At 46.5% G+C, this 12,286-nt stretch overlaps 1 protein-coding gene across 3 annotated transcripts in view; it reads left to right on the plus strand.

The window, feature by feature from the left end:
- The window catches only part of TBCE (tubulin folding cofactor E), a 94,304-nt gene that overhangs the window by 76,148 nt on the left and 5,870 nt on the right, over positions 1 to 12,286 (plus strand). For all 3 annotated transcript variants that reach the window (XM_035008495.1, XM_035008494.1, XM_035008496.1), the window contains exons 5-12: positions 1,777 to 1,865; positions 5,013 to 5,112; positions 7,064 to 7,166; positions 8,152 to 8,228; positions 9,336 to 9,431; positions 9,969 to 10,033; positions 10,132 to 10,196; positions 11,829 to 11,981. In XM_035008495.1, coding sequence (XP_034864386.1) covers positions 1,777 to 1,865; positions 5,013 to 5,112; positions 7,064 to 7,166; positions 8,152 to 8,228; positions 9,336 to 9,431; positions 9,969 to 10,033; positions 10,132 to 10,196; positions 11,829 to 11,981 — 748 coding nt within the window. The remainder of the gene's footprint in view (positions 1 to 1,776; positions 1,866 to 5,012; positions 5,113 to 7,063; positions 7,167 to 8,151; positions 8,229 to 9,335; positions 9,432 to 9,968; positions 10,034 to 10,131; positions 10,197 to 11,828; positions 11,982 to 12,286) is intronic.

Raw genomic sequence — 12,286 nt, forward strand, 5'->3', positions numbered from 1 at the left:
AATTTTAGAGGGAAATAGTGGCCTCTGTTGGACACGGAGCAAACTATTAGTTTGAAGTTGTTCAGTTTCGTGATAATCCTACAAATCCTTTTATTGGTGTCCCATGCTTGCAAAGCTGGGTTTTTGGTGTTCCTGTGATAAAAAAGCAAGTATCTCCTGAAAAGCATCGTGAAACAAGACATGAAGGTAGCGATGTCCAATCTGATTCCAGGGTTTAGGAAGTTGTGCTGGGCCCAACTGACACTCAGTTTGAAGGACACACATAATTATTACGTTGTTTGGCCCTAACTACTTACTAAATGTAAACTGTGGTGTGTTTTGTTTTGTTTTGACTTACGGGCACACTGAAAAAATTACTGAAACACCAAGGGCGCTGTGAACTTGAGCCAGTTTGGGAGCCTCTGCCCTAGACCTTTGTTGCTGCCTTTCCCCCAGTTTCTCATTACTGTAATAGCACATGCCTGGCGTTTCGATCGGAGTGTTTCCCCCAAGGGTGGTCAGTTTTTTGTTTATTTTTATAAATACTTACAAAATAACTTACTGTATGTCAGGCAGTATTCTGAGATTTCACAAATACTAAATTATAGCATTTAAAAAATTGTAAAAAGCACAATACAGAATTTACCACCTTAACCATTTTTAAGTGTATAGTTTGGTAGCACTAAGTACATTCACGGTGTTGTGCAGTCATCCTCTCCATCCATCTCCAGAACTTTCCCAAAATGAAACTCTGTCCCACTCCAACAGCAGCCCCTGGCCCCCGGCAGCCACCATGCTACTTTCTATCTCTGTGAAGTTGACTCCTCTAGGGACCTCACATAAGTGGATTCCTACTGTATTGTCCTTTTGTGATTGGCTTCTGTCCCTTCGCATAATGTCCTCAGATTTACCCACATTGTATTGTATGTCAGCATTTCCTTCCTTTTTAAGGCTGGGTAATATTCCATTGAATGGACGTACCATACTTCGTTTATCCATTCATCTATCGATGGACATCTGGGTTGTTTCCCCCCTTGGGCTACAGCGGTAATGCTGCTTGAACAAGCGCATAAACCACAGCATTTTAAAGCTGTGGAATCCAAGGCACAGAGATTCTAACTCCCCTAAGGCCCAAGGAAGTGGTGGGATTGGGATTAATGCAGATCCTCTACACTTAAAACGTGGCTTCTGAGATTATCTAGTAAAGCTGAAGATATGCACGCTCTCCAGGATATAACCCTAGAGAGACTTTCACAAGTGAATGCGAGAAGCATACGATAGTGTTTACTTCAGCCCTGCTGGGAATAATAGAAATGTCAGCAGAGGAGTAAATACAGTAACTGTGGTCTATAAGATATGAAAACAAGTGCTCTAGAGCACATGGGTTGACGTAGCTGAATCTCACTGCTGAACAATATACCATTGGGGGGAAAAAGTAGCTTGGAGGAGGATAAATACAGTAGGATACCATTTATATCAAGTTTCATTATAGATAAAATGCTATGATTGTTTAGGGATATGGAAATGTGTAGTAAAACTATTAAATGCTTAAGTTTAAACAAGCACCCAGTGTGGGGGAGCAGAGGAGGAAGGAATATCCTGGAATGGGACACGAAGGACTTCAGTTATATTTGTAGTGTGTGTAATGCTTTCTTTTTCTTCTCTTTTACTAAAGCTTTATTTCTGAAACTGGTTATTTTTGGTAACTTCTTCTGTGAAATGCTTTTTAACTTTTTAAAGGGCCAGTGGCTGTGTACATGTTTATGCATACGTGTGAACTATATGTTTTTCATGCAGTCAGCTGAGCAAGTTGCAAGAAATTTCTCTGAGGAACTGTGCAGTGAATTGTGCTGGTGACAGAGGAACAATTGCCAAAGCATGTCCTAGTATCCTTTTCACTGCGAACCTGACTTTGAACTTGACGTGTGCCGGACACGGCCAGTAGCCCACCTGGTGTCTGTTCTCCCCGACTTTCTTCCTCAGGGCATCTGCGTCTCCCCTGGGCCAGTTGCCACCCCGGGAAATTATTTACCTTCCCGGACCCCTCTGCCTTCAGGTGAGGCCTTGTGACTCCCCCCCAGCCAAGGAAATGTGAAGCAAAAGTGTCTGGACAGGGCTCCTCACACAGGGACACACTTGGCTGGCGTCTGCCTTCTGCCCCAAGCCATTACCCTGGCACACAGAGCGCCCGGGGCCTGACAGCCATCTTGTGTGCAGAGCGTCCAGTGTGGACAGGGAGAGAGGAGGCAAAGCCCTCACCCGCACCCCGGGGCCCCCACACCAGCCCTCCTGGACTGCCTTCCTGTGAGTGCGCAAAATACTCTCCTGTTTCATGCCGCTCGTGCTGTTTGTCACAGGAGCTCAAAACAGGCCCTTCCAAAACTTGTAGTCTCTTTTCTCTACCTTCTTCTAGAAGTGGTTTCTGTTTGTGTTTGCCCTATATTGCTTTCATGCCCACAACTAAAAACATAGGTCAGTTTAAAAGAAAAATCCCCCTGGCAAATGAAAGAGACTTTCTCGAACTTTCAAAGGTTATCTCACAGTTCTTTAAGCCTGCCTAATCTCTGTGTAATAATTTATGCCAAAGACAGTTTATAATCCGTGTTCTCCAAGGGAAGAGATGGCAAATGGGCAGCTGTCTTTAGCCAGCTGTTTCTAGCTATCCCTGTGGTGCATGCTTTGTGGTAACAGAAATTAGAGCAGAGCTCCTCAGCCAGTGTGTCTGCGGGGTTGACCCCCTCAGTCGGGACTTGGTCACCTTGCCCGTGAGCAGCCCCTCCATGGGCCCCAGCGAGCTGGGCCAACACAGTCCCATCCTCCGTGGTTAGGGGAAGCGAAGCAGATGGTGGTGTTTGGTAAGGAGCAGGATGCCACGGTGGTGTTTGGTAAGGAGCGGGATGCCACAGTGGTGTCTGGAATGTTCTGTGATCTGCCTACTGCCGGCTACTGAATGATTTCAGAAGATTGGGAATTGGGTGGTTCAAGACGTATTTTCAGCGTATCAGAGAAGATGTGGCCAGTAGGTGGGTTTGGTTGCTCAGAGTTGTCAGCAGGGTCCTGGGGAGCCCACATCTTGCTTGCCGATGCTGTTCTTTCCTGGGGAAAACGTCCCCCAAGTCTTGAAGAAATGCGGTTTCATGAGATGATCAAGTGACGGCTGATGTTTGCAGGTACAGTGATGAATGTCTTCCAGTTCTGATTGAGTTCTTGCCTGAAGCAGAAGTACTGTCTGTGTCTAATCCAGTTGTCCCTTTCGGGTGGCGCCCTTTGAGGTCACTCCCTCCGCCAGGACGTTGGGCCGCTTGCCGAGCTGGGAAGCTCCTCTGGAGGGAGGATGAGCTGCCTCCTGCTCTGCTAGCTGGCTCTGCATCGGGGGGGGGGGGGGGGGGGGGGGGGGGGGGGGGGGCTGGGTAGAGTCTGTGCCTGCGAGCCGGAACCACGTAGCGCCCGGAGCTGCTTGGCCTGTGCGTGCATGCGCATGAGGGGCACTCATGACAACTGCCGGGTTGTTTAGAGTTGATTTCAGAGTGCAGGTGGTCTGTGTGCTCTGGATAGACTAGCAGGTGTGTTTATAATCTGAGCCTCCACGATGGAGAGTATGAGTAAGTGAAGGATTACCGGACTGGACCCCTACCCTTGCTAACCAACCCCATGGTCCAGACTTCGTAGTGGCCTGCAAGGCCCTTTGTGGCGTGGCCTTGGCCCCTGCAGCCTTTGTACCCTCATTTCCAGCACCTCCCACTCCCTTTACCTAAACCTGTTCTAACCTCAGGGCTTTTGCTTGTCTTGTTCTCTCTGCCCGGATGCTCTTCTCCCAGATGGCATTTCCTCATTTCCTGTGGTTCTCTGCTCAGATGGCACCTTCACAGCGAAGATAGTCTTCCACAACCAGTGTATGTAATGTACCCACACACCCCTTTCCTGCATCCTCGGCTGCTTCTCTGAGCCTGTGTCTGTATGTGGCATACTGCAGAGGCACGTACTTGTCACCGTCTCCCGAGCTGTGACTGTTGAGTTCGCTGCTCTGCTCCTGGCCCCCCGGCAGTCGTGGGACAGAAGAATGACTGATTCCCCAACATAGCAGAGTCGTGTGTGAGATCCTCCTTTAGCGGCTCCAGTCCTGCCCCAGGCTTCTCTTCCATCTCTCTGTCCGGGGGTTCTGAGCTGCACCCCTCTTGATGGCACCGCACTCCCCCGAGATACTGAGCTCAGGCGCCTTTTTCTCTCTGTCCTGCTGGTTTCTCCTTCTCTGAATTCCCAAATCATTCTTAGCACTTAGAACCTTTGTCCATGCTCACCCCCATCATCTGCTCTGGAGGTGCAGCTAGTGACCTGGGGCTTCCCGCGGTGCAGAGACTGAAGGTGCGTGCGTGGCCGCGAGGCCGCCACCAGAAGGAGTGCCCGGGTCGAGGCCCATGCGTGCACCGTAGGCGCTTAATAAAGCAAACTCACCATTGTTCTTTTTTTCTCTTTTTGTTGGATACTGCAAGAATGGTTTGGCACTGGGTAGGACATTTGGTTCTTACTTACTTGATTGTAGATGTTTGTCTCAAGTCTGCAGCAGATGACAGTGAACGTTTTCATTTCTAAACGAAGAGTTGGGTGACTTAAAAAGGTAAAGTAGCATGTGCTTGTGAAAAAATTTCAAGCAGAAGAGAGGGTAAAAGGTGAGAAGTTAAAGATCCGTGCTCCAGAATTCAGAGGTGATGGCTGTTCTTTTTTTTTTGGCCAGTAAAAGTGGGATCTTTGACCTTAGGTAGAGGGAGCCATCGCGGCTAACCCGTCAGCAGATGAAACCCGTGGACAAGTAAGTGCAGCAATACACCCTAGGGACACCCAAAAAGCAATGACAATAGTAAGCCTCTGGGGGAAAAGTCCAGTCAGGAGGGGCAACAGTGTAGAGTCCAACTCCCAAGATGAGGGAAATCACACCGATGAGAGCCAGGGACCACGGTGAGCAGGTGTCCATCAGGACGACTGTTGTGTCTTGTGTGAATCTTTCTGTATTACTCTTCCTTAATGTGTGCTTTGAGATATCAGAAAAGCAGATTTGTCAAGAAACCTGTTGTCCTCGTGGGATGAAGTCCTAGATATTGCTGATCAGCTCAAACACCTGGAAGTTCTTAATCTCAGGTATGAACTCTTGGGCATCCATTTTGTCACCCCTGACCTCTCCTCCTTCCCTCACGGCATCTCTGTGGGAACGAGGGGGAGATGGCTTAGTGGTATTTAAACTTAATTTCTTCTTCTTTTTTTCTTTTGAGTGCACGCGAGTTTGGGGAGGGGTAGAGGGAGAGAGAATCTTAAGCAGGTTCCACACCCAGTGAGGAGCAAACTTGGGACTGGATCCCATGACCCTGAGATGATGACCTGAGCCTAAATCAAGAGTTGGAAACTTTTTTTTTTAATTTATTTTTTATTATGTTCAGTTAGCCAGTATGTTATATTAGTTTTTTTTTTTCTTTAAAGATTTTATTTATTCATTTGAGACACAGAGATAGAGAGAGAGCACGAGCAGAGGGGGAGGCAGAGGGAGAGGGAGAAGCAGGCTCCCCTCTGAGCCAGGAGCCTGATGTGGGGCTCAATCCCAGGACCCTGGGATCATGACCTGAGCCGAAGGCAGACGCCCAACCATCTGAGCCACCCAGGCGCCCCCATTAGTTTTTGATGTAGTGTGCAATGATTCATCAGTTGCGTATAACACCCAGTGCTCATCACAACACATGGACACTTAACTGAACCACCCAAGTATCCCTTGTTTATTTTTAAGCTCTCCCTAACAATGTGGGGCTCGAAGTCACGACCTCAAGATGAAGAGTCGCATGCTCTATTGACTGAGCTAGATAGGTGCCCCTTTTTGGGGGGGGGTGTCTTTTGGTTGGCTGGAGGTGGGTGGGCCTGTTGAGCTGGGAGATCTTGGGGTCTCCTGTGAGCCTAACCATGAAGGCTGGGCCTTCTGGGGGAGTTGATATTTAAGTGGGGAGTAGAAGAGGTGCTGTGAAAAGTGCTTATTCATCCTGAAGCTTCTGGCACTTAATTGCCGTAGGAATGAGCACTTTCTTCGGAATGCTGTTTCCTTCAATTCTGATAAGGATTGTCCACCAATCTGCATGTTTCACTGATGGCACCGTTTTCCAGGCTTCTTCAAACCTTTGGTTAGTTTCAGTCTTAGAACCTGATTCCCCGAGGGCTCAGCCAGGCTGAAAGTGTGAAGGTACTCGAGCCAGCCTCGCATGGACAGGCGGGTCGTACCTGGCTCAGGCAGGTTCGGGTAGAGCGGGGAGTCGGGCCTAAATCCGTGGTGCTCCAAAGAGGGCAAAGGGTGTCCTTTGACCCCTGGCGCCTCCTCTTCTGGAAATAGGGGCTCATGTGTTTTCATGGTACCTTCCTTCACAATGACTCAGGATTGAGCACTTTCTGAGGTGAGGATCGCAAGAGAGCATCGGGAAGGCAGTGATTCATTTTGTCCATCGTGATAGCAAGAGAGCGGTTTAGAGACTCTGGAGGAGCAGGATTGTAGCCCCTGGGGCAGTGTATCAGCACAGCGCTTGAGAGGGCACTGGATTTTGCGGGGCCCACAGCCTTGCGAGCTGGATGCTGATCTTCTGAACGCCTGAGCCTTACGCTCAGCCAGCTGCCTCGGGCCTCTGAGAACATCTGTGCACATCAGATACCAAAAAGTCATGTATCGCAAATACTAAAAATGAGGTAGACTGGACTCCCTTGGGTTTTTTTTTTTTTTTTTAAAGATTTTATTTATTTATTTGAGAGAGCGAGAATGAGAGAGAGAGAACACATGAGAGGGGATAGGGTCAGAGGACGAAGCAGACCCCCTGCCGAGCAGGGAGCCCGATGCGGGACTCGATCCCGGGACTCCAGGATCATGACCTGAGCCGAAGGCAGTCGCTTAACCAACTGAGCCACCCAGGCGCCCTGGACTCCCTTGGTTTTGAATTAATTTCACTTTGAGGTCGAAACAAACCAAACTCCTCATATTAGATCCCAAATTGTTGCTTTTGGAGACTTTCACTCGGGCCTCCTGGGAGCAGGCAATCAACACATTTTGACTTCTTTGTCTACACAGTGAGAATAAACTCCGCTTTCCCTCGGGTTCACCGTCTCGAACCGGAACATTTCCTGCACTGAAGGTTTTAGTCCTTAACCGAACAGGAATAACGTGGGCAGAGGTAATCCTATTTCTTTGGTTTATTACCCAGAAATAAGAAATTTAAGATCGACTGTGGCTTGATTTTAATCATCCTATTATCCAAATAATAGGATTCTTTAAACTGACTCACAGAATGGAGTTACAGAATTGTTGTAGTGAAGTAGAATTTTGTATTTTGGGATTGGGATTTTCTCTCTTGGCTCCTTCTGCATTGTTCTGGGGTGTCTTTCTGGGCGGTGGCACTCCATAGCGAAGTGCAGTTAACGTATGCCTAACTTAGAGCCCTCGCGTTAGCTGTTGATGGAGCTTTTAGCTCACCCAGTTTTCCCGCAAGTGCTCCGAGGCAGAGCTGCCGGAAGATTCTCGCATCCTTTTCTTGTTTAAAGTTGGGCTCCTGGAGTCCACTGTGCCTCGTATACAGCTGGGTTCAAAAGTGGACTTGTGGCTGCTTCGCCCGGCAGCATTTGGAACTTATATCTGGCACTGCTATTTTTCTATCCGAGGTGAACTGACCTCACACGCCCAGAATATTCCATTTTCGCAGCTTTTGAAGGCAAAGTCCTTCATCTGTGAAATGCCGCTGGGGCGCCGCCCTCAGAGACAAGTCACCTTTCCCGGTGCGCGTGTGCTCCCAGCGCTCCTTCGTTGGTGGTGGGTTTAGATTTAGCGTGAGAACAGGCCGGGCACATAGAAATTCAGGTGCTAGAGATGGTGGCAAAGCTCAAGTGAGAAAATGTAGAAGTAGTTGTTAGGAAACACCGTCTGATGAGTGTATCCTTTACACACCCGGGGTGGCATTGAGGACTGAGCAGCCGTGTTTAACATCAAGTTCCTTCCTTCGCTGAAGCAAACCGTGTCACATGATGCGTGTGCGTGCAGTGCCCGTCTGCACGTCTGCTTTCTAGGTGCTCGGACAGTTCAAGACCTCCCCGGAGGACGCCTTCACAGCTACCAGACTGTATACGCTCCTGTGTCATTGAAATACTTTGTCACCTGTCCACTAGGTGCTCCGGTGTGCCTCTGGATGGCCAGTCCTTAAGGAGCTGTACCTCAAGTCCAACGATCTTTTCATTTCAGAAAGGTAACAAGGGTTTATTTATGTGCATGCGTCACCATCTGGTCTGAATACATAAATGGTCTCAGTGATGCCTCGCACTGATTTTTTAAAGGATTTGCCAATAAGAATTAGGAAGCATGCTTACTCTTCACGAAGTAGGATGCCAACTGATTATTGGTTTTAATTGAGGAAAAGCCCATCAGAGTGAGAGCCTTGAGTTAAATATATTTGAAGACAGGGATTTTATTAGTTTCACAGAAATATATTTAACTTCTCTTTCTAAATGGAGGTTCTTTAGGAGATGCTTTATAAGGATCAAAGAATGCATTTTAGTTATTTTATTATTTTTTCAAATAATACATTTTAGTTAGCATTATCTGCTTAAGGTTGGGGTACCAAAGTATAGTAAAAGCTTGTTCTCCTTAAGTAAATTAAATACATTGTCTTTCTCTTTTGTTGATTATCATTAAATTATTACTGAAACTAAACATGGCAAATTTACAACAAATTCTCATTGAACGATTCAAGTTAATGAGATTTTACTGTACGGAACTATTTATTATACAGGCAAATGCAGGTGTTTTTATTTTTATTTTGTTTTTGAATATTTTATTTGTCAATTAGGGAGGGGAGGAGAGCAAGCGAGTGGGGGAGGAACAGAGGGAGAGGGACAACATCGTGCTGAGCATAGAGCCCCATTCAGGGCTCGATCTCACAACCCTGAGATCATGACCTGAGCCAAAACCAAGAGTTGGACACTCACTGACTGAGCCACCCAGGTGACCCTGCAGTGTTTCCAAATTACACTTTTTATTTTGAGATAATTTGAGATTCCCATGCAGTTACCAGAAAGAATACCCGGAGATCCCCTGTACCCATGAGCTGGATGCCCCCCTCGGTAACATCTTGCCGAGCTGCGGTACCTTATCACAGCCAGGGTCCTGACATCGGTCCAGTCGAGATGTAGAACGTTTCCATCACCACTAGGCCCCCCATGTTTCCCTTGTGTGGTGCTATCCGCCTGCCTCCTGCCTCGCCCTCTCCTTTACACTAAATGCGGTATTTTAAGGCCATATCTTTGAAAACAATTAAGAGATTAAATTCATGTTGAAATGCTTTTATTTTCCACAGGCCGGCTGATGTTCTACAGACAGTCAAATTATTAGACCTTTCCTCTAATCAATTAATTGATGAAAATCAGCTGCTTCTAATAGCCTATCTGCCCAGGTAATTTGCTCCTAAAATGCCAGTTGCAATAGTGCTTAGGAAATTTTTAGTGAATGGATCATATGCTGTATTTGCTTTCTCAGTGGAAATATGATGATGGAATTCACAAACTGAGTGATTCCTGTTGGGACACTTTTATTTGAATTCATGTGGAGAATGTCCCTGTGAACTGCATACACTGTAGTCTACGTCTGCAGTAGGTAACTGAAGAATGGATAATTTGGCCCTGGTGCTGATGTCAAAAGTCTTCATTCATTAACCTTTGGGAAATTAGACCATGTCTCTTTCCTCCCTGAGACCCATGAGCACGTAGTGCAGCCATGCACACCAGGAACGGGTGGGTGACTGTAGAATCCTCAGAACACATTCTAGAGTCCACCCCGAGTGCCCCAAATTGCACTCTGTGGTTTTTTCTAAGCATTTCACGTGGAACAAGAACCTAGGGTGTGGGGGGAGAAATTATAGATGCAGTCCGGTTGATAGCCTATAGCATTTTCTATTGTGCTTTGTAATCAAATTTAACATTTTAAATTTCAGATTAGAACAACTAATCCTTTCTGACATTGGAATTTCTTCTATACATTTTCCGGATGCTGGACCTGGTATGTAAGATCATTAGCTCCCCTCCCCTGCCCAGTACCTCATAATTGAGCTCTTTCTTTCACTTCCGCTGTGTAACTTCGTTCTCCTTTTTTTCTAGGGCACAAAACATCCATGTTTCCTTCCTTGCAGTACCTTGTAGTAAATGACAATCAGATATCACAAGTAAGGGCTTCTGTAGAACGTGCATACCGCATGAGCTCTCATTGTCACTCTCACCAGGAGTTTGTCGGTTCCTTCCGTTACAAAATATTTATTGCATTTTAAAAATATTCTTTATAAAGTTAATTTTACCTCCAGTATAGTTAATGTGCAGTGTTCTGTTAGTTTCAGGTGTACAGTATAGTAATTTCGCAGTTCCATACATTACTCAGGGCTCATCGAGATTGATGTACCCTTAATCCCCTCCCCTCTTTCCCCCATCCCCCTCATCCACCTCCCCTCTGGTGACCATCTATTCTCTATAGTTAAGAAGAGTATTTTTTTGGTTTGTCTCTTTTTTCTTTTGTTAGTTTGTTATGTTTCTTAAACTCCACATGAGTGAGATCGTATGGTATTTGTCTTTCTCTGATTGACTTACTGCACTTAGCATAACACCCTCTAGTTCCATCCATATTGTTGCAAATGGCAAGATTTCATTGTTTTTTATGGCTGAGTAATATTCCATTGTGTATATGTTCCTCATCTTCAGTCATCAATCAGTGGGCATTTGGGCTGCTTCCATGGTTTGGCTATTATAAATAATGCTGCTATGAACATAGAGGTGCATGTATCCCCAAGTTAGTGTTTTGTATTTTTTGGGTAAAGACCCAGTAGTGCGATTACTGGATCATAGGGTAGCTCTATTTTTAACTTCTTGAGGAACCTCCATACTGTTTTCCAGAGTGGCTGCACCAGTTTGCATTCCCTCCAACAGTGTAGGAGGGTTCCCTTTTCTTCACATCCTCGCCAACACCTGCTGTTTCCTGTGTTGTTGATTTGAGCCATTCTGACAGGTGTGAGGTGATCTCTCATTGTGGTTGTGATTTGCATTTCCCTGGTGATTAGTGATGTTGAGCATCTTTTCCTGTGTCTGTTGGCCATCTGGATGTCTTCTTTGGAGAAATGTCTGTTCACGTCTTCTGCCCATTTTTAATCCAGTTGTTTTTTGGGTGTTGAGTTTGCTAAGCTCCTTATTTATTTTGGATACTAACTCTCTATTGGATGTGTCATTTGCAAATATCTTCTACCATTCTGTCGGTTGCCTTTTAGTTTTGTTGATGGTTTCCTTCACTGTGCAGAAGCTTTTCATTTTGGTGTAGTAAGAAATATTTTAAGTTGAAAGAGAAATGTTTCCCCTCAGAAAACCCAAAAGTATTAAGAAAGAAATTAGTTTAAGTCACAGTAAGCAGACTGTCATTTTACATGGCACACTTCTAGAGTGAAAGTGCATGGTCTTCCTAGTGGGTGCTCGGTGCATGAGGACAGTCCCGTGCCTCGGATTGGAACTAGGGGCTTTTGCTTTTTTTTTTTTTTTTTTAAGATTTTATTTATTTGACAGAAAGAGAGACAGCGAGAGAGGGAACACAAGCAGGGGGAGTGGGAGAGGGAGAAGCAGGCTTCCCGCGGAGCAGGGAGCCCGATGCGGGACTCGATTCCAGGACCCTGGGATCATGACCTGAGCCGAAGGCAGACGCTTAACCCACTGAGCCACCCAGGCGCCTCAGGGCTTTTGCTTTTCTCTTGCTAGTTCACATAGTCTAAGAAATTAGTCTGAAACATGTTCATTTTCACATATTCTCTTTTGCTGGGTTTCAGTGGCCATTTATCAACGAGCTGGATAAGCTACAGAGTCTGCACGCTCTGTCCTGCATCAGAAACCCCCTGACCGAAGGGAGCAAGGAAGCAAAGACCACGCGTCAGCTCATCATCGCCAAAATCGGTCAGTTGAAGACCCTGAACAAATGCGAGGTGAGTGCTGGGAGCAGGACTGGATGCTGGGTAGAGTAGGAAACAAGTGATCAAGAAATGTGAAAAATTGGAATGTTGCAAAGGGTTATCAGTGCAGTTTCCCTCCGGATGGTGAACTGTTGCCCTGTGCGTTACTCAGGGATGGTTCTTCCGGGCTCCTCAGGAGGCGGCGTGGGTCAGTGGAGTCCGGGAGAAGCCTGTTGCTCGGCTGCCCCTTGAGAAGGGGCGAGGAGTCCTGGGTACTTGCTCCTTTGTCTTGGGGGGATTATAGGCAGAAAGAGGATGGAACCACAGAGCTTATTCTC

The sequence above is a fragment of the Mirounga leonina genome, unplaced genomic scaffold (genome assembly GCF_011800145.1).
Source record: "Mirounga leonina isolate KUSES-001 unplaced genomic scaffold, KU_Mleo_1.0 Mir_152, whole genome shotgun sequence".
In the NCBI taxonomy this organism is placed as follows: Eukaryota; Metazoa; Chordata; class Mammalia; order Carnivora; family Phocidae; genus Mirounga; species Mirounga leonina.